The following is a 20,418-nucleotide window of genomic DNA, read 5'->3' as shown; positions in this document are numbered from 1 at the left end:
AATGTACAAACTTTTGTAATCAAAAAGAAGACCTAAAAATATGCCATATAAATATGTCTATTGATCGGGTATCTATGATTTATGGTGACTTTTTCCATGCAGTTTCTCAAGAAGCATTGAGAACAATCTTAATTGATGAAGATATCTTCCCGAAATGAAGAGGAAATTTAATCAACCTTCTCTTTCACTGCTGACTTTTTCTGCTTCTTTTTTGACCTCTGGAGTGTTCTTCCCAGTTCTAACTTGAAAATACTGGGGATGGAAATAGCTTTTGCAATAAAATCCTGTACCACTGAACACCACTGAACACCACTGAACACCAATGCGGAAGGACTGGGGATAGGATAGGCACAGCAGTGATAGTAAACTCATCAATCTCCTTCTGTTACATTAAGGGCCAATGATGAATACTTTCATACTCGAGTAATTTCCTTGTATAGTCAAAATACATTTCCATCTTCTCTAAGTGACAAAAAAAGAGGGAACTGTCTGGGAATTTTTACATTTACTAGTTCAAATGTTCTGACAAATGACCCGTCAAAGGGAAATTGTTTTAATGTATCTTCCAGCACAAAAATGCAATTTTCTCTCCAACTCAAGCATTTCGTGAACATACATGAACAGTTTACAAAAGAAGCAGTGGTGTTGCAATCTGCCTTCCTCTTCTCTCACATTTGAAGAATTTATCAAAAATTGTGAAGATTCACAATGTAGTGTTGATTTTTAATAAATGTTAAGTGTTGTGTACCATCCTTTGCTGGGGTTAGATTTGCAAAGCCTTTTACCCAGGCAACCAACTACTTGCAACAGTTTGCCAATGTGTGACGATATCACTGGAAAGGAGGATAAACCTTTTTTAGACTCAATTTTTGGGTTTTAACTGCTACTTCTCTTCTTATGAACCCTTTTCGCCCTTTAACACCCCCCCCCTTTTTAACAGGCCATAGAAAGTCACTTGTTTGGTTGTCAGATTGCGTTGATCCATAATGGCCATGAATGGGCTGCAACCAGTGTTCCCTCTAATTTTTTTTTGGGGTGGGCGGAAAAGTATAGTGTCTGAGAGGCAGTCCCTTTGGGACTGGGCGGCACAGAAATAATAAACAAACAAACAAACAAACAAACAAACAAATAAAAAACCCACCCTGTTTTGCCTCAGAGAATTTCAAAATAAAATACTGTACTGTGTGTCTATAACAGTGAGCTCATAATAGGGCAACTCTATCAATATCAAAATGCCACTTAAATAGTTGAGCTAGTTTCAAACTAGATTTTGATTTTCTTTCTCTCTTCCTTACTCCCATTCTTTTTCTTTCTCTTTTCCTTCCTCTCTTTTTTCTGTTTCTCTCTCTTCCTTTCTTCCTCTCTCTCTCCTTCCCTCTCACTCTTTCCCTCTCGGCTTCTGGGCAGGTTTGGAAAACTCTGAGTTGATGATGATTTTTAAGTGAGCAATTGCTCACTGCTCAGCTTAGAGGGAACTATGGCTACAACAGTCTGTATATTATAGTTATACAGTAGTTGCACTATTTAACTGCTACTTCTGTTCTTACAAACCCCTTTCGCCCTTTAAAACCCCTTTTCTCTTTTAACAGGCCATAGAAAAGTCACTCATTTGTTGTCAAATAGTAGAGTCCATAAGGACCATGAATGGGCTGCAACAGCCTATATATTATAGTTACAGTTGCACTGTTGATACTTTTAAGCTAAAACCTGCATCAAAAGAATGCTTACCCCATATACAAGCTCTCCCACCATCCCGTTCCAGATTTTTGTCTGTGGATCCCTTGCTCCGTATTTTCCATCAGGGACAATAGCAATTTTATACTTGATGCCAATATGCTTTGCAATTTCTGATGCCAGGTCTACACAGTAGCCTTCATACTTCTCATTCCCTTCAAACAATTCTCTGTTTTTTTTCCACATAACATATGGGGCTTCCTACAATGAAAGAATGAAAAATGTGAAAGAGAAACAGTTACTGTATCCAACAAACATGTTCACCATTCAGGTTCAAACAAAGATTAATTGTTCACCATCAGTTACGGAACATGTTGTTTTGTCTGGTCTTTCACCCTGAAAAATTATAAACAATATTACCGAACAGATATTTATCACAAAAGATATCCACAGCATACCTGTGGATTCAATGAATTTCTACTGTAATATTAAAACAATCGCAATTGTATAGTCTGGAGGACAGAAGGAAAAGGGGGGACATGATCGAAACATTTAAATATATTAAAGGGTTAAATAAGGTCCAGGAGGGAAGTGTTTTTAATAGGAAAGTGAACACAAGAACAAGGGGACACAATCTGAAGTTAGTTGGGGGAAAGATCAAAAGCAACATGAGAAAATATTATTTTACTGAAAGAGTAGTAGATCCTTGGAACAAACTTCCAGCAGACGTGGTAGATAAATCCACAGTAACTGAATTTAAACATGCCTGGGATAAACACATATCCATCCTAAGATAAAATACAGAAAATAGTATAAGGGCAGACTAGATGGACCAGGAGGTCTTTTTCTGCCGTCAGACTTCTATGTTTCTATGTTTCTAATTGTTGTGCATGCATGCATAAATCATACAGTACATATCTAATTAAAATAAAATCCCACTGCTTGAAAGTCTACACCGTTCATGCTGCAAACATGAGACAATTAGTCTTCATTAATTATATTTTGTATATTATGTAACCATGTAATTATTGTCAATATTATATTTAATACTCCAAATAAATTAGCTGATAGACTTAAGTTATTCTTAATGCTGCAAAAACTTGCATGTAAATGATCTTTTGAGAGATGTCAGCACATATGACAATGGTCGTGGCAATGTAATTAATACACTTAAAATATATTTTTAATATTTTTAAGATTCGTTCCTTAGGACGTGGATGAAAACTACAGCAAATAAACAATATCCCTGATTAAAATTATGCTTAGTTCATCAACTATTCATTAGTTAATTAGGGCAAGTTAAACCTAGTTATAAATTAGATATGATCTAGAAATTGAAATACTACTTTGAGATCGGTGATGTGTCTCTGCCCTCTTGTCAATCTGTCATAGTAACTTCAAAATTAATCAGATTAATCAAACAGAGGACTTTTTTTTCTAAGCATTTCTTAAATTTGTTCTCTTTGAACTCTTTTCTCACGTTTAATTTCACTGCTAATTTCCGTACAAGAAATAGTTGCAAGTATAGTTGCAAGAAACTATACTCCCCATTTTACTGCAAATAGTAACATAGTCTAGTCCAGTGATGGCGAACCTATTGCATGGGTGCCACAGGTAGCATGCGGAGCCATATCTGCTGGCACACAAGTCATTGCCCTAGCTCAGTCCAACGTGCTGGCCAGCTGATTTTTGGCTTGCACAGAGGCTCTGGGAGATGTTTTTGGCTTCCAGAGAGCCTCTGGAGGGATGGGAGAGGGTGTTTTTACTCTCCCCCGGCTCCAGGGAATTCAATTCAATTCAATTCAATTTATTAGATTTGTATGCCGCCCCTCTCCGAAGACTCGGGGCGGCTCACAACAACAATAAAAACAGTATAACAATGGAACAAATCTAATAATAAAATTACATTAAAAAACCCCAACAATTTAAAAACCATACAACACATACATACCAAACATAAAATATAAGAAATATAAGAAAGCCTGGGGGAGATGTCTTAATTCCCCCATGCCTGGTGATATAGGTGGGTCTTGAGTAACTTGCGAAAGACAAGGAGGGTGGGGGCCGTTCTAATCTCCGGGGGAGTTGATTCCAGAGGGCTGGGGCCGCCACAGAGAAGGCTCTTCCCCTGGGGCCCGCCAAATGACATTGGACATCTGGGAAGGGTGAAACACAAGTCTACTGGGCCCACCAGAAGTTGGGAAACAGGACATTTCTAGCTTCCAGAGGTCCTCCAGGAAACTATTTTCACCCTCCCCACGCATTGAATTATGAGTGTGGGCACTCGCACATGCGCAATAACATGCGCCACGCTCTTTCAGCACCCGAGGGAAAAAAGGTTCGCCATCACTGGTCCAATCTATTCTGTTCTAAAGACACTGTTTGCCAATAGTTACTTTAAGTCACATCTCAGGTTTTTTCCCCCCCATCTACTTTCATTTGAGTCAAATTGTGGCAAATAGAAAGTAAAGGCATTTTCTGATAATTGTGATTACTGCTCTTTGACATTATGATCAAATAGCTCATGTAATAATTTGCAGATAAAGGGGCCACCAATCAGATATTTACTATACTGGTACCTAGGACCTACTAAGAAAGCAGGCAAATATTTTGTCTGTAATAAATAATGAAGGTAAGAGGGATGAGTTAAGTAACTCAGTAATATTCATTATTTTGATGAAAAAGTTTTTCTGGTATCTGGGTGTTTCTTGGAAGTAAAAAAGAACTACTAATAAGTAAATTAATAATATCACTAAAAGACATTAACTATATCTTGGCAATTTTCTTCTTTAACCTATTGAAGAAGGATGTAATTTCCTATAGTGACAGAAGTTTGGCCTTGAGAATTAAATATGTTTCTCTAGAATATTTTTTTCAGAATTTTTCTGCAATTTGCAATTATTCCTTGATAATCCAAAGTGAATTTGTTTCTGTTCAGATTCAGGATCCCTTGAAGAGAGAGGGACAGAATAACAACGGCCTTTTGGAAATGATCTTAACAGTTTATTATTCAATAATTATTTCTGTATATTGTTTTTTTAAAAAAACGTACAATTTATATTGTTTGTAAGACATTTGGAATATTGTCATCTTGAAAGGCAGGATATGTATAGCAATAAATGAATATGGGACTACTAGATTATTACATCACATAGACAAATTTACAATCTGGGAAACTGAGGTTCACACACAAAAGGGGCCTCCAGAGCGGTGTGACATTTACTCAGCATTTACTACAGTAAAAAGTGGTAATATCTGCTGAAATGGTTCAATTGATTCTGCAACCTGAGCTTTGTATTATTGAAGTTGTCTGCGTATATTTATTTATACACAAATTTATTTTCGGAAGATTGATACCTCTTTTGATGATGATCACATATTAAAACACACATGTATATGCACACATAGAAAATAATTCTTAGGAAACCTTCCACTTAGAAATGGCATGTCCATTACTGTATCTCTTGGTCAAATTATGCAATTTCTGAAACACTTCTAGAAACCCGCATAATAGCAGCTTACAACATGTAACAGACTGCATAACTAAGGTGCTTAGAAACAGGTTTGCCAATGGTTTAGTTTCTGTAACATATAGATATATATTTATTTTGTTCTGGTAAATAGGGCGGGGGGAGAGATTAACGAAAGGCATAGTAGTGTAACCCAAGTAGTAGCAGTGTATAATGTGAGGTGATCCATTCATAAAAAGTTGCTTAAAAAGCTAACTTATTTGTTGCTAAATGTATAATATAATGTTTTGGAGCACCTTTGCAAATAAAATGAAACATGCATTTGGGTTGAGATCAATCCTTTCTTTAGTTGATGCAGTTTTTAATAACTATAACGTTAGAAAATTTTGAAGCTGATTATTAAAAATATACAATGAAAAAAACCCTCAGTGATCTGGTTAACAACTATGGCAAAAAAGGTCATATTATCAGCCTCAACGCACTTAACAACTACAGTAGTACCTCGACATACGAGTTTAATTCGTTCCAGACCCGAGCTCGTAAGTCGATCAACTCGCATCTTGAACGAATGCCTTTAGACTTTGTTTTTCGCGCCGCGATAACCAGAAGCAAGGATTCTTGCACCACCTAATGGAAGCTCGGCTCGTATCTCGAATTTGAGCTCGGGTGTCGAACAGAAATTTTGCTCGCGTCGCGGCTCGTAACTTGGAATACTCGCATGTGGAGCAGCTCGTATCTAGAGGTACTACTGTACCTTGTTAAACAGTGGATAGGTGGTCCCAATTGTAGCCTAAATCAATGATTACCTACAATACAAACTAGCACACCCTGATGAAAATTTAAACCAGAGATAAATTCCTCCCAATTTGCCTGAACTGGTAGCAAACCATTAATGACATCACGGATCCGGTCCATGGATGCCACCATATTTTAAATTTATTATTATTATTATTTTCTGCACATGTTGCAGAAGCTGAGTTTCTGGCACTGTGCATGTGCTGGTATCTTATTTTTGGCTTTATGTTTGTGTGTGTGTGGGGGGGACGGACTTTTTTTTGGGAGTTTTTAATTTGTTTCTTGTTCTGCAGCAGCCGAGTTTCCAGCATTGTGCATGAACCGCCATCTTGTTTTTGGCTTTTTGGGGAGGGATTTTTTAAAAAATATTTCAGCACTATGCATGCATACTCCTGTAGCGTACCACATGGTGCTGTGGGCAGCAAACCGACTGTGAGTTAAGTTAGAACCCATCCCTGATTTAAACATGTAGTTACCGCCTATTTGGGAAGATTATATCTAAATTACCCATGCCTAATGGGGTTTTTCGAGAGCACACTCTCTTTTGCAATGATGAATGACAGTCCCATAGTGCTTAGGCAACACACCCATATCTTCCATTTTCTAAAGGGTCAAATTGTATGCAGAATTGTACTCTCAATTTATTTGCCTTTTTACAATTTGCTAGACATTTTCCTAAATGACAGGTCTCCCAAAATCAGCTTTTTAAATTGTATTTAATTGTGCATTTTCCATAAGACCCAGGGGTGGGCAGCAGGCAGGATGGGGTGGAACGCAGTTCCACTGGTGGAAATGAAGCTGTGTGCCCAGCTTTAGCTGACCATGCCCCCCTCCCATCCTCCTCCTCGGAAAGTGGCAGAGAGACCAGCACCAATAGGTGTTGCAGGGGGTCCATTTCCTCCCCCCCTTTTCTCCACAGCTAATCGGTACCCATTCGCCTAGCTACCCAGCCTGAGGCGGGGGGTGACCCAGGAAGGAGAGCGTGGGAAACACAAAGCAAATTGTCACCCCAGAGAGCGACACTGAGGAGGATGTAAGTCGAGGATTTAACAGTTCACTTGAATGATGATAGTTTAAGCCACTCCCACCTGGTCACATGGCCAGCAAGCCACTCCTACCCAGTCACGTGACCATCAAGCTACACCCACAAAATAAGCCACACCCACAGTGTGGCAGTAAGAAATTTGGCTGCCCATTATTGATAAGACCACATTATATCCAGAACTATCAGATGTTCACTATGTATCAAACTGTTGAAATGTTATTACATTTTTGGATTGAACTTGATTTGTTTTAACTTAGTTTATACTGATCTTGGATTCTAGTAAAGAAAGTTAAGACAAGATTTGAAAGATACATAGAACATAACCACTCACACATTTTGGGGTTTTTTATTCTTTAAAACACTGCAAACGATCAAATTCTCTACTCTAAACTAAGAATTCTTATATTACACAAACATTACATAAAGAATTATGTTAATGCAGTCCATGCTTACATCAGTTAAATAAAGCAGACAGTCATCTTGTTTTGCATATGAGTTTAAGACAGAAATGTAAACATATATACATACAACACAAGAACATATCATTTGGTAAAAGAAGACAGGGTTCAATTTCCTAACATGAGTATACAAATAAATTGCTCTTATATCTTTATGGGTGAAACACCATAGAATCACAATAAGCATAGGAACATATCAAATGTTAGGGTAAAAAGCAAATTGCTGAATTTCTTTTAAAAGTGCGGCATGCACTAGAAACTTACAAATCAATACATATTTGATTTTTACAGAATGAAAAATTGGGTATTACGGATTCAAACTTAAATGCAGAAATTGGCTCAAGTGCCTGATTTATTTCCCCCCTCGAGTGGCACTAAATAGGTTTTCTTTAATATAAAAGACCTATGAACAGAGCACACTTTCCTTTTTTTGTAGGGGAGGGGAGAAAAATAGCAAATTCACCAGATTCTGCACTGCACTATATGTTTGGTACATGCAAATGAGTCAAAGAGATTGTTATTGATTGACCCTGGTAATTACTTGTTTCTAAATTAAATATGGAATTCATAGCTAAATATGGAAAAGTTAATTACAAAGGGTTACTTGGGTTTTAAACAGTGCCACATTTAACTGCAAACACAGTTACACTAACTTTGTGTGACTTAAATGCAAATTGACCCTATTAGTACATTATTGCAATAACTCATAAGGAGTCTATTAGTACTTTTTCAAACCAACAAGTTTTACTAAAAGCATAATCCCTTACATTATGCCATCAGCACTCTTAGCTACACAAGAGATACCACATCACCATGAAGGCTACAGTCCACTGGCAACTCCTTAAGTACACTAGATTGTATTACTTTGTACTCATTAATAACTACTTCATCTTTGGCAATAAAATATATCTACAAATCACTGGAACAATCATAGACACATAAACGGTTTCATAGTATGGCAATACCTTCACGACTGGCCTGGAACATTGCTTGTCAACTCTTACTTTACAAAAGTTAATAAAACTTTACAAAATTTTACTTTACTTGAAATTAAGAGTTGTGGTGGTTAGAATGCAGGCTACTTTTGCTGACAGTCAGCTGCCTGCAATTTGGAAGTTCAAATCTCACCAGGCTTAAGGTTGACTCAGTCTTCCATTGTTCCGAGGTGGGTCAAATGAGGAGCCAGATTGTTGGGGGCAATATACTGACTCTATAAACCACTTAAAGAGGGCTATAAAAAGTAAGTGCTATTGCTACTGCTATTCAGTAATGGCATTTAAAAAAAAAAAATCTCATTAAATTTCATCAAGACGGTAAGAATTTCTATCCACTAACAACTTTAACCTTGACCTATCAACAGAACAAGACCACTATCTTGATATCCTGGAAAAGCTACAAAAAGGGGAAAATTTTAAAGGAAAGCTACTGAACACTTATATGCTTTTAACTTCCACATATAACACCCTCCAAATTTATAATCTGTGGCCTGATTCTAGGCTAAACCCACATTTGTTCTGTCGCACTTGATGGACATACTTGACTGATGGAATAAACCAAGCAACTGAACTTTCCTTCTAATGAAATAAGGAAACAGATGAATTCTGAGAGATGACCTATTAAAAGGCAGGCCACAAAAACAGAACAAAAGTTTATAGGGCTCCTTTGTTTACCTACCAAGCATAGCTCAAGGCACACATTATTAATAAGGTACAATCTATGTGGTAAATGAGCAGTTTCTCAGAAAGTTTAACTTCCTGGCACATAGGAAGTTTCCAATGTCAAAGTAGCTGTTTGGGAACAACTACATCAGCACTATAGAGCAAGAGACCATAGATCTCACAAAGGTTAAAGGGTCTTTGACTGTCTCAGAAGATCTTAGCAAATGCAAAGGGTTGGTTATATTAGAATTGTTAATTGTCAGGTATTCCTAATCTGTCTCACATATAACCCGTATCTGAATGACCATTTTCCTTTCCTCATCCATGCTAAACACTCACAAGATTTGGACAGGGAATCTTTGCTCACGGTCACTCATGCCCTCATCACCTCGAGGTTCGACTACTGCAATGCTCTCTAGATGGGGCTATCTTTGAAGAGTGTTCGAAAACTTCAAATCATCCAAAATGCAGCAGCGAGAGCGGTTATGGGCCTTCCAAGGCATGCCCATATTTCATCATCACTCCGTGGACTGCATTGGCTGCCGATCGGTTTCTGGGCACAATTCAAAGGGTTGGTTATGACCTATAAAGCCCTACCTGCCCCCACCCTTCCTGTCTTTCGTAAACTACTCAAGACTCATACCGCCAGGCATGGGGGAATTGAGACACCTTTTCCCCAGGCTTTTTTATACTTTGTTTTATGTTTGGTATGAATGTGCTGTTTGGTTTTTTAAATAATGATAGGGTTTTATATGTTTTTTAATATTAGATTTGTTCCACTGCTATATTGTTTTTATTGCTGTTGTGAGCCGCCCCGAGTCTTCGGAGAGGGGCGGCATACAAATCTAATAAATAAATAAATAAATAAATAAATAAATAAATAAATAGGACCAGATTATCTCCGAGACCACCTTCTGCCGCACGAATCCCAGCGTCTGATGAAGTCCCACAGAGTTGGTCTCCTCAGGGTCCCGTTGACCAAACAATGTCGGCTGGCGGGGCCTAGGGGAAGAGCCTTCTCTTTGGGGGGCCCAGCCCTCTGGAATCAGCTCCCTCCCCCGGAGATTCGCACTGCCCCCACCCTCCTTACCTTCCGAAAGAGTTTAAAAACACATCTTTGCTGCCAGGCCTGGGGACATTAGATCTTCCCCCTGATCAACAAATGTCTTTAGTGTGATTTATTGAATGAATGTAAATGAATGTTTCAAAGTTAGAATTTTTAAAGATCTTTTTAGTATATTAATTGGATAAACAGCATACAAATCCAATTAAACTAAACTAAACTAAACTAATATAATTTGTTAGTCTGAAAATGTAGAACTAGACTCCTTCTAATTTTTCATCGTTCAACTTCTATTGATTCATCATCACTTTAGCCATTGTCTATCCACTGCAGGATGAATGGCTCTATTGCATGTTTCCAACCAATAGAGCGGTGATTATGTGCAGTTCGGAAAACTGGTAAATAGCGCCACTGACTGGCCCCTCCCTAGGAGTACTCACTCCTTCTCTCCTCCTTCTTGGGCTCATACACAGAGAGCAAACATGAAGGAGGCGAGGAGCAGCCAGGTTGAATGCTAGAAGACTTGGCCCAAACTTTTCTGTCGGATCTGTGGGCATGACTTGGTGTGGAGTGGTGCCGCGCCCCCTTGCCGCGAGTGTCATCCAGTTGGCCACGTTCACTGTCACATGACCCCTCACCAAGCTACGCCCACAGAACTGGTTGGTGAAAAATTTGAATGTCACCCCTGCTCCAGAGTTAGGTTAGCCTCAGCCCTATTGACCTTCTGTGGCTTTTTGGCTCAAAAATGTGGCTTTTTGGCTCAAGCCGGGAGCCCCCAGTGTGAGAAGAAGCATATCCTAGTTGCATTAATGATCTTTTTACGATTCCTGACTGCTGGGTGTTTTTCCTTTCCTTTTCTTACATCCTATGCCTTTTTTATCTATGTTATTGTAAACCGAGTTTCATGAGGTGGGTGGCTATATCAATTGATTAAATCAATAAATAAACTGATGGAGCTTGAATCTTTCTAACCCAGCTGGCTCTTTCCAATATATATGATAAAAGCAGAGCTCACTGCATATTTCACGATGAAGAATAATTTTGCACAGTGGCTCCCCTTTAATAGGTAAGCTCACTGAATTTAAATTGCACCGTAATATACCAATTTCAACATGAATTTAAAATAAAACGAGTAATATCACTTGGATATTATCACTTGGGGATATTATTATTCCCTTTGGATACTGAAACGCCTGGGTTTAGGAGATGGGTGTAAGCCTTAGCTATTTGATATGTTTATACTGTGCTACTTTTGATCCAGGGATTTGATTATTTTTCAACAGACATTCTGAATAGCTTTTCTATTGGAAGGTGGGGGGAAAAATAAAACGGCATAGACTGGAGTAGATTTTTAATAGTGTAGTGAAAATATAGCAAGAGTGTATTTTCACACCACCACTTATTTTTACTGATAGCCTTCTTTTCCTCTTTTTTATTGTAACACTGGTTACTTTTTTTTCAACTGTTAGGAGATGTTCAAACATCTGTGTCTGCAACATAAAGATTTAAAGATGAATAGACAGATCTGTTGCCATGGGGCAAATGTTTTCTTATAAATGTTCCAGTTTATCATTCTATCCTAAGCTTCACTCTCAGTGCCCACTGTGTACAGCGTTAAATTTGATCATTTTAAAAAATGCATTCACTCTCTGTAATACTAAGATGTTTATAACTATAGTGTTTCATCATATTATATATAAAAAAGAACTTCCAGTCTTTCTCTTGTGAAAGAGATTCTTGATGTATGAAGCAAAGTACAGTGATGGTGAACCTGTTTCTTTTTGGGTGCTGAAAGAGTATGTACATGTGGGATAAAATAACAAATTGGTTAAAAGAAATAGAAAATGAAGAAATTGAAAAAAACCAGAATTATATTTATTGGGTATTTTTAATAAAAAAATAGAAAAAGAGGTAAGATACCTAGTTATACATATACTAACAGCTGCCAGAATAGTATATGCCCAACAGTGGAAAATAGACAAAGTACCGGAAGAAAATATAATAATTAAAAAGATACTAGACTGTGCGGAGATGGACAGGTTATCTAAAAGATTAGAGGGAAAAGAAGTATCAGATTACTATAAATATGGGCAAAATTCTATGATTGGCTAATGAAAAGAGCAATAAATAAATAAATAAAAATCTACGCAAAGCAACATGTCGAATAAAAGAATTGGAAAATTAATAATATGTAAAAGAAGTAAAATTCTCTGATCAAACATCCAAAAAGTGGGGAAACTTTTATTTCCCAAATGTTGTATGTGTATGTCTTTATGTATGTTTTTTTCTTTTTTCTTGTATGTTATATAGAAACATAGAAACATAGAAGTCTGACGGCAGAAAAAGACCTCATGGTCCATCTAGTCTGCCCTTATACTATTTTCTGTATTTTATCTTAGGATGGATATATGTTTATCCCAGGCATGTTTAAATTCAGTTACTGTGGATTTATCTACCACGTCTGCTGGAAGTTTGTTCCAAGGACCTACTACTTTTTCAGTAAAATAATATTTTCTCATGTTGCTTTTGATCTTTCCCCCAACTAACTTCAGATTGTGTCCCCTTGTTCTTGTGTTCACTTTCCTATTAAAAACACTTCCCTCCTGGACCTTATTTAACCCTTTAATATATTTAAATGTTTCTATCATGTCCCCCCTTTTCCTTCTGTCCTCCAGACTATACAGATTGAGTTCATTAAATCTTTCCTGGTAAGTTTTATGCTTAAGACCTTCCACCATTCTTGTAGCCCGTCTTTGGACCTGTTCAATTTTGTCAATATCTTTTTGCAGCTGAGGTCTCCAGAACTGAACACAGTATTCCAAATGTGGTCTCACCAGCGCTCTATATAAGGGGATCACAATCTCCCTCTTCCTGCTTGTTATAATCTCCCTCTTCCTGCTTGTTATACCTCTAGCTATGCAGCCAAGCATCCATTTGTAAAAAAACCCCAAATAAATAATTTTTTTAAAAAAAGAGTATGCACACGTGCTATCACACATGTACAAGTGCCCATATCCATAATTCAATGTAAGGGGAGGATGAAAACAGCTTCCCCTTCTCTCGCTTACTTTATTTCTCTCTCTCTTTTGTTTTCTTTTTCTCTCTCTTGCTTTCTCTCTCTCTCTCTCTCTTTCTTTCTCTCTTTCTCTTGCTTTCTTTCTCTCTCTCTTTCTCTCTCTCTCTCTCTTGTTTTCTTTCTGTCTTTCTTTCTCTCTCTCTCTCTTTCTTTCCCTCTCTCTTTCTGTCTTTCTTTCTCTCTCTCTTGTTTTCTCTCTCTCTCTGAGCTTCGCGGCACACCTGACCATGTCTCACGGCACACTAGTGTGCCGCGGCACACTGGTTGAAAAACACTGGTTTAGGGAACTGACACATATCACCTCTGACTGGTCCGAGAGTGGGGATGGAATGGAGATTTTGCAGTATCCTTTCCCTGCCACGCCCACCAAGCCACGCCCACAGAACCAGTAGTAAAAAAAAATGAATTTCACCACTTTTGCCTTTTAAAAAATGTTCTGAAGACTCTGCCAATTGGCCTGTAGCCCTGATAGAGGCATTTCACTTGGGAGGGGATAATGGGCTAAGATAAGACCTCACTTCTTCCCTCTGTGCATCTGATGCCTTTTCTTCCCTTATTTATTTTTAAAATCAAATTTAGTGTTATTATTTATTGTTTTAACATTTTATATTGTTGCTTTTATTGGTTGTACGTTGCTTTTGCAGCCTTTAGGCAAGATGGGCAGTGGGTAAGTTTAATAAATAAATAAATTAGGGACAAAATATAGTCTCCTGTATTATAGGGATATAATTTTCTTTTTGGCTGCAATAGAGATGTCTAAAATGCTAAATTTTGTTTTCGCATTTTCCTGTAGTAACTGTAGTACAGTGTTCCCTCGATTTTCGCGGGTTCGAACTTTGCGAAAAGTCTATACCACGGTTTTTCAAAGATATTAATTAAAAAATACTTCACGTTTTCCCCCTCTATACCACGGTTTTTCCCACCCGATGACGTTATATGTCATTGCCAAACTTTCGTCCGCCTTTAATAAATATTTTTTTAACAAACTTTAATAAATAAACATGGTGAGTAATCATCTAAATGGTTGCTAAGGGAATGGGAAATTGTAATTTAGGGACTTAAAGTGTTAAGGGAAGGGTCGTGATACTGTTCATAGCCAAAAATAGTGTATTTACTTCTGCATCGCTACTTCGCGGAAATTCAACTTTCGCGGGCGGGCTCGGAACGCATCCCCCGTGAAAATTGAGGGAACACTGTATTCCAGAATCTCCTGGTATTATGCTTACTGGCACTGGCTCGCCAGAATGTCACTGAAAGTATTAAAATAGCAAGAGTATTTAGATTTATATGCTGCTTCACAGTGCTTTATAGTGATTTACAGAGAGTAAGCATATTGCCCTCAACAATCTGAGTCCTCATTTTACAACTTGGAAGGATGAAAGGCTGAGTCAACCCTGAGCCTACTGAGATTTGATCTGCCAATCTACTGGCAGCCAGTGATCAGCAGAAATAGCTTGCAGTACTGCACTCTAACCACTGCACCACCAAGGCTCTATATGGTAATGGAGGCTGTAACAAAGGCTGCATAAATATCATTGAAGTGACCAGGAAGAGTTGGTGAAAGGTATTTTCTTTCTCAAAATGCAATGTACATCTACAAAACAACTGGCCTTGGATTAGGCAATGGTCTTGGATTTTTAAATTTTCCTCCATCCTACTACAAAGATCCTAAAAGAGAATTATTTGCATATTAATGGAGGTTCTTCTGCACTTAAGGTTCTTTTTTGAAGAGCATGTGGAGGATATAGTCAGGGGGGCTTTTGGACAGTTTCAGCTGGCACACCAGCTGAGGCCGTCCCTGGAACAGGTGTCATTGAAGATGCTCATTCGTGGCTTCAATCATTCATTCATTCATTCATTCATTCATTCATTCATTCATTCATTCATTCATTTGTTGGACTTATATGCTACTCTACTACTAGAGGACTCTGATTGCATTATTGCCATTTGCTTTGCAATGCACTACGCTTGGAATTTGAAATTTCAGCTGATCTAGAAATGCCTACTCATAGAGTAGCCATGTCATACCCAAATAGCACAGGCTTCTAGAGTTCAAATCAATAGTATTGGGTTTTTGAAAGTAACTTAAGGTGCTGTTTAATTTAACTTAAATTTAATTTATCTCTACATAGTGTGAAACCTGGGTATCTCAAGAACGGACATTTCCCAATATTTTTTTACATGTCCTACCTACTGTAGATTCTCACCTACCAGGAGGGCTAACATCATGCAGTCTTTGTAGCTGCTTTTCCTTTCTGGAGGAGCTTGACCTTTGAAGGACGCATGGTCTCTACCCTTATTTCCTTTCAGAAGTAGGTAAATATGTGTTCTAGAGCAGTGATATTCAACCTTTTCTGAGCTGTGGCACATTTTTTACATTTACAAAGTCCTGGGGCACACCACCAGCCCAAATGTCACAAAATGACACCCGAAATCGGGACCAAGGGGAGGAGTAGCAGCTTCATCTACTCGCCGTGGCCACACAATGACAAATGAATGATAACCCGAGCGGGGGCCTTCCTGGGTGTGGATGAGAGGTGGCCTGCTATTGGTTCATCGCTAGTGGTCAGGATGAATCCTAGAAGGTGATTGGTCAGTGAGCGTTCCCTGAGCCTCCACTCTTCCTGTCGCTGATAGCTGGAGGAATTGTGAGTGGAATGTTTATGTTCGGATGGAGGCGGCTGGTGGCGGGCCGGATAAATGGCCTCCAAGGGCCATATCCAGCATGCGGGTTTAGTTTGGGGACCCATGTTTAATTTCCCCATGGCACTCCTGACCATGTCTCATGGCACACTGTTCTAGGGGGTATTTGGAGATTGATAGTTAGTAATGTCATTTTTTCTGTATATTTTTTTAGCTTTATATTTTTAGTCACCATTTTTATTTTTACTTGTGTTTACGTGTAGTGTTTTTAATACTTATGCTCTGGAAGCTGTTTAGGATCCAGCAGGTTTCAGGTGGGTCAAATAAATTTCCTAAATAAATAATTTCCATTTGGCTTGTAGAGCCTTTTAAGAATAACAGGAATTGAGATTCACTAGAAAACCATGAGCAAGATCTGAGTCATTTTGGAATTGAGCAAGAACTTGCATTTCTAACCTAAGTTATATATATATTTCATTATCTTTACTTGTTGCAGGACAATGGTAAGCACTTTAGATACACCACACAACTCCACATAAATGACTTAGTACAAAATAAGTACTGTTACAGAAGAAAACTGCACTTTAACAGTGGAACATTCAACAAAACATTTTCTCTTTGCTTTTTATGCTTAAAAGCGTAATACTTTAAGAAATCATGGCATGCTACATAAAAGTTATTCAGATGCTTAGTTTGGAATAAGTGAAGACTGTCTAAGTTCTTTTCCCAGAGATAACGTTTATAATGGGCATGAAAATAATACATGCAAGCAAGACAAAGACATTTTAAGCGGCTTCTGTAGCATCCTGCATACCACTTTTCTTTCTCTCTCTCTTTTTCTAAGCATCATTTAGTTGCCCTAAATTTGGAAGCATTTGACAATAATTAACACAGTACACAGATGATAGCTTCAGTTCAAAAGACTGCAATGAGTGGAAAATTTCAACTGAGACTGCTTTGAAATCTCCCATCATTTTCTTCACACCTTGGCCCAGTTGAAGACTGAATGCAGGCGTTTCAAACATTTCAAAGTCACAGAGCCTTTTTTTGTAAAAAAAAAAAGCAAAGCAAAACAAAACAAAACAAAACAAAGCAAAACAAATGAACAAAACAAAAACATTATTTTGCTTGATGCTTCAGTGCCTGGTCATCCAGTCAGTGGCTCAGAAATCCATATGGAAAAATACAGCTCAGTGCTACTATACTGGATCTTATGTTAGGAATGTTCACATGTGCATCTTGAAACTCTTTTCTTCCTTGGTCAATTTCTTAAAATAGGGTTCTTCATCAGTGGCTGAAAAGAGGAGGACTGAACTGAAGCATGATTTTTCCATTACTGTGACTTTTTTTTTTCAGAGGAAAGAGACATTTTTTTAAAAAAATAAATCCCATGCAAAGAACAACGAGACCATTCGGTTTACATTTAGAATTTCCCTACAGAACCTTTGGTCCTTTTAAATCCAAGGACAATCATCCTTAACAGGTAAATTGTGAAAAGGAATCTCTATACTAAATTATACAACTATATTTCATACAAACAATGTAACAATACAACATGAAACATTTTGTATTATTTAAAATAAATGTAATCTGGAATGTTTGGTTAAAAAAAAGTTAAATGTGATCTACAAAAAGCACAGTGCATTAAGTGGAGAATTAATAAATTAATCAGATTAAGATTATTCTTTAATGGTCTCCCTCAACACTCATCAGATTAAAAGGTGCTACTGACTTCAAGAAAAGAAAGGTGTTAGCTATTTTGCTCAATTAAAAAGAAAACATTTGAAGTTTTATAGCTCTATTGTAATGAAAACTGAATTAAGAAAATGAATACATGTCGCTTATTTCATGAAAATTCTTTCAGAGGTTTATTTAATAAATAATACTACGTAACAACAACAGCAGCAGTAGTAATAACTACGATCAACCAAAATTTAAATCTTTTTACAGTTCAATTGGGCTATAAAAGAATGAAACACAGTTTGTTCTATGCATTGAAATTAACTGCATTGAAAATACTTTCCCACCATCCCAGAAGGCAATGTAGGAGGAACAGCGCTTAGGTAGGAAGGACGTTAGAAAGTTGCAAACAAGGAAAGTTATAGGAGACTGTTAGAGAGAGTAAGAGTAGAGTAGGTTTGATAGGATAAATGAAATTGCGGACCAGATATTGTGGAAGGGGGATGGAGAACACAGTGCTTGTGACTGGGGAAGTGGTACTAGTGCTTATATCATAATAGAACTATAACAGATCCTCTCTACTAGTATACGCCACTGCTGCTTTGTGGGAATAAGGATTTAATGGCCCAGTAACAGCAGAGGGTTTGGTGGAGTTCAGGCTGTAATGCCTCCATTAATCAGCGTAGACCAGGGGTGTCAAACTAAAGGCCTGTGGGGTGTTAAATCTGGTCCCTGCGGCCAGCCTGAAAATAGCAAAGGACCAGCCAGCAGTGCCCCCGGCAGCCAAAACAAGGCATAGAGGGCCCTTGCTCTCCCCCATGACCCATTTTGGCCAGAAGGGTGCTGCAGGAAGCGTCCGTCCCATCTTTCCCCTGGCTTGCAGATAACAACAATGCTGATCCAGCTGTCAAACAAATCCTGTTCGACATCCATGGTGTAGACAATAGGAGCCAGTTTCTTGGACTGAAATTATTTACTGAGTCCAATGACTGGTATGGGCATGATATATCTACTGGAGCAATTGCTCTGTGGTGGTCAGAGTCCTCAAAAGAATTAAACATCTGAAAAAAAATACCTGCATAACTTCTCTCTATGGGAGAAGGTAGTATATATTGGAGAACTGGTTCTGGTAATTCGATATGGAGTGCTTCAGCATCTTCCAGCCAATTTAGGAAGCACTGAGAAAAGTGGGAGAATTAAAAAAATGTATGGAAGTAGAAAAGAAGAAAAGATGCAGTAGACTTGAGACCAGGAGGTGGAAGGTCAAGCTTTTGAGTGAAAGTAAAGGATTTTCTTAAGTTAGAACTTAGGAGACAATGCTGATAATGCCTTCTTATCATTTTCAAGAGCTAAAGTCTTGGAGTGTAGGAGTTGGGCAGCTGAATGCAATTAGAGTTGGGATGGAAATGGAAGTTTATTGAAAGCTCATTAGTAGTTTTGATGAATCACTCTCTCTCTCTCTCTTTTTTGGTCAAGTACACTCCCTGATGGGTTGGGATAATTTGGAAGAAGTGATCTGTGATATCGGAAGAGCAGTTACATAAAAATAGAAGTGGAAATGGAAGAGGAGAAAGGATGGTAAAGGACGGTTGTCCCTGGCACATTCAGGAGGTAGAGAGTATTGAGAGTAAAAGGGAATGAAGGAGAAATGGTAGAAATTAAAGTATTGGTAAGTAGAGAGGAACATAATGGAGGTAAAGGGGTGGGAATTCTCCAAGGAAAAAGGAGTGAGCAACTGAGATCCATCCTTACTTCTGTTACCTCTCCCATAGTTTTATCATATCCTTGAAAGCTTAGGTTCCAGCTGCTGCTGTTGTTTGATATTTTAGACATCTCTTCTCATAATTGGTATTAGTGTGGATGAGACTGAATACCTGGCTTGTATTACTGAAACACTTATACGAGTTGCTGATGATTAAAGCCATTGTTATGCAGATAATTGGATATGCCTCCTTGTTTTTGAAATGGATATCTTACCATAAGCTGGGAATTGTTGTTATACTGCTTCCCTTACTTTATAGTGGCATCCCTGTCCAAGTTGTTGAACCTTATCTCAGCTTCCTCAGTTGAGCTTTAGGAAACTTTAGCTGCAACCTTTGATTAGCATTTTTGGGGTCAGGAGTAGAGACAACTCATTTTATTTATTTATTGTATTTATATGCCGCTCACTCCAAACGGACTCTGAAACTCATGAATTTATAGCCTCTATGGAAACTATAAGTTCATGCAAGGTCAGAGGACCAAACTCATGCAGGAGGCCACAAGTTAAATATGTTTTTTTGGGTGGGTGGGTTAAATACTAGTGCAATTGCAAGGTTATTTGAAGGTGGGGAAAATTAACTATTTTTGTTAGGATCAGATGACTTTCTAGTTGCTATGGACTTGACTGATGCTTCTGCCTTCCTTCCTTGATCAACCTTTTTGTGGAGGTGACAAAAAAGCTGAGTATGGACAGTGGTGAGTTCATTTTGCAAGACAGGGCTGATGGTGAGGTGTTATCCCTCAAGAAGTCATTGCTCAACTTCTTAAGGCTCTTAATCTAGGACTCTGTTTGAAGAGCAGGCGGGCAGTTATGGCTAAGAGAAATTTTGCACAATTTCATCTTGTGCACTAATTATGATCTTTCCTAGGCTGGGAGGTTTGTTCATGGTCATTTATGCCTTTTTTGCCTTCTATTTGTTTACTGCAATGAACTTTAAAAAGCACCTGGGAATTTCAGTTGGCCTAGAATACAGTTTTGGACTATCCCGGATGTCAGGCATTTTGCCCATGTCTGTTTTGAAAGCAGTACTAGTTATTAGTTTATTTCTCAGGGTAATTCAAGATGCTGTCAGTCAACCAAAAATATGTGTATGA

General features: G+C 38.1%; 1 protein-coding gene across 2 annotated transcripts in view; it reads right to left on the bottom strand.

Moving 5' to 3' along the window:
* The window catches only part of GRIA4 (glutamate ionotropic receptor AMPA type subunit 4), a 316,665-nt gene that overhangs the window by 51,298 nt on the left and 244,949 nt on the right, over nt 1-20,418 (bottom strand). For both annotated transcript variants that reach the window (XM_070751668.1, XM_070751669.1), the window contains exon 10: nt 1,729-1,935. In XM_070751668.1, the coding sequence (XP_070607769.1) occupies nt 1,729-1,935 (207 nt within the window). The remainder of the gene's footprint in view (nt 1-1,728; nt 1,936-20,418) is intronic.

Source organism: Erythrolamprus reginae, chromosome 4 (assembly GCF_031021105.1).
Source record: "Erythrolamprus reginae isolate rEryReg1 chromosome 4, rEryReg1.hap1, whole genome shotgun sequence".
Lineage (NCBI taxonomy): Eukaryota > Metazoa > Chordata > Lepidosauria > Squamata > Dipsadidae > Erythrolamprus > Erythrolamprus reginae.
This window is presented reverse-complemented; position numbering and strand designations above follow the sequence as displayed.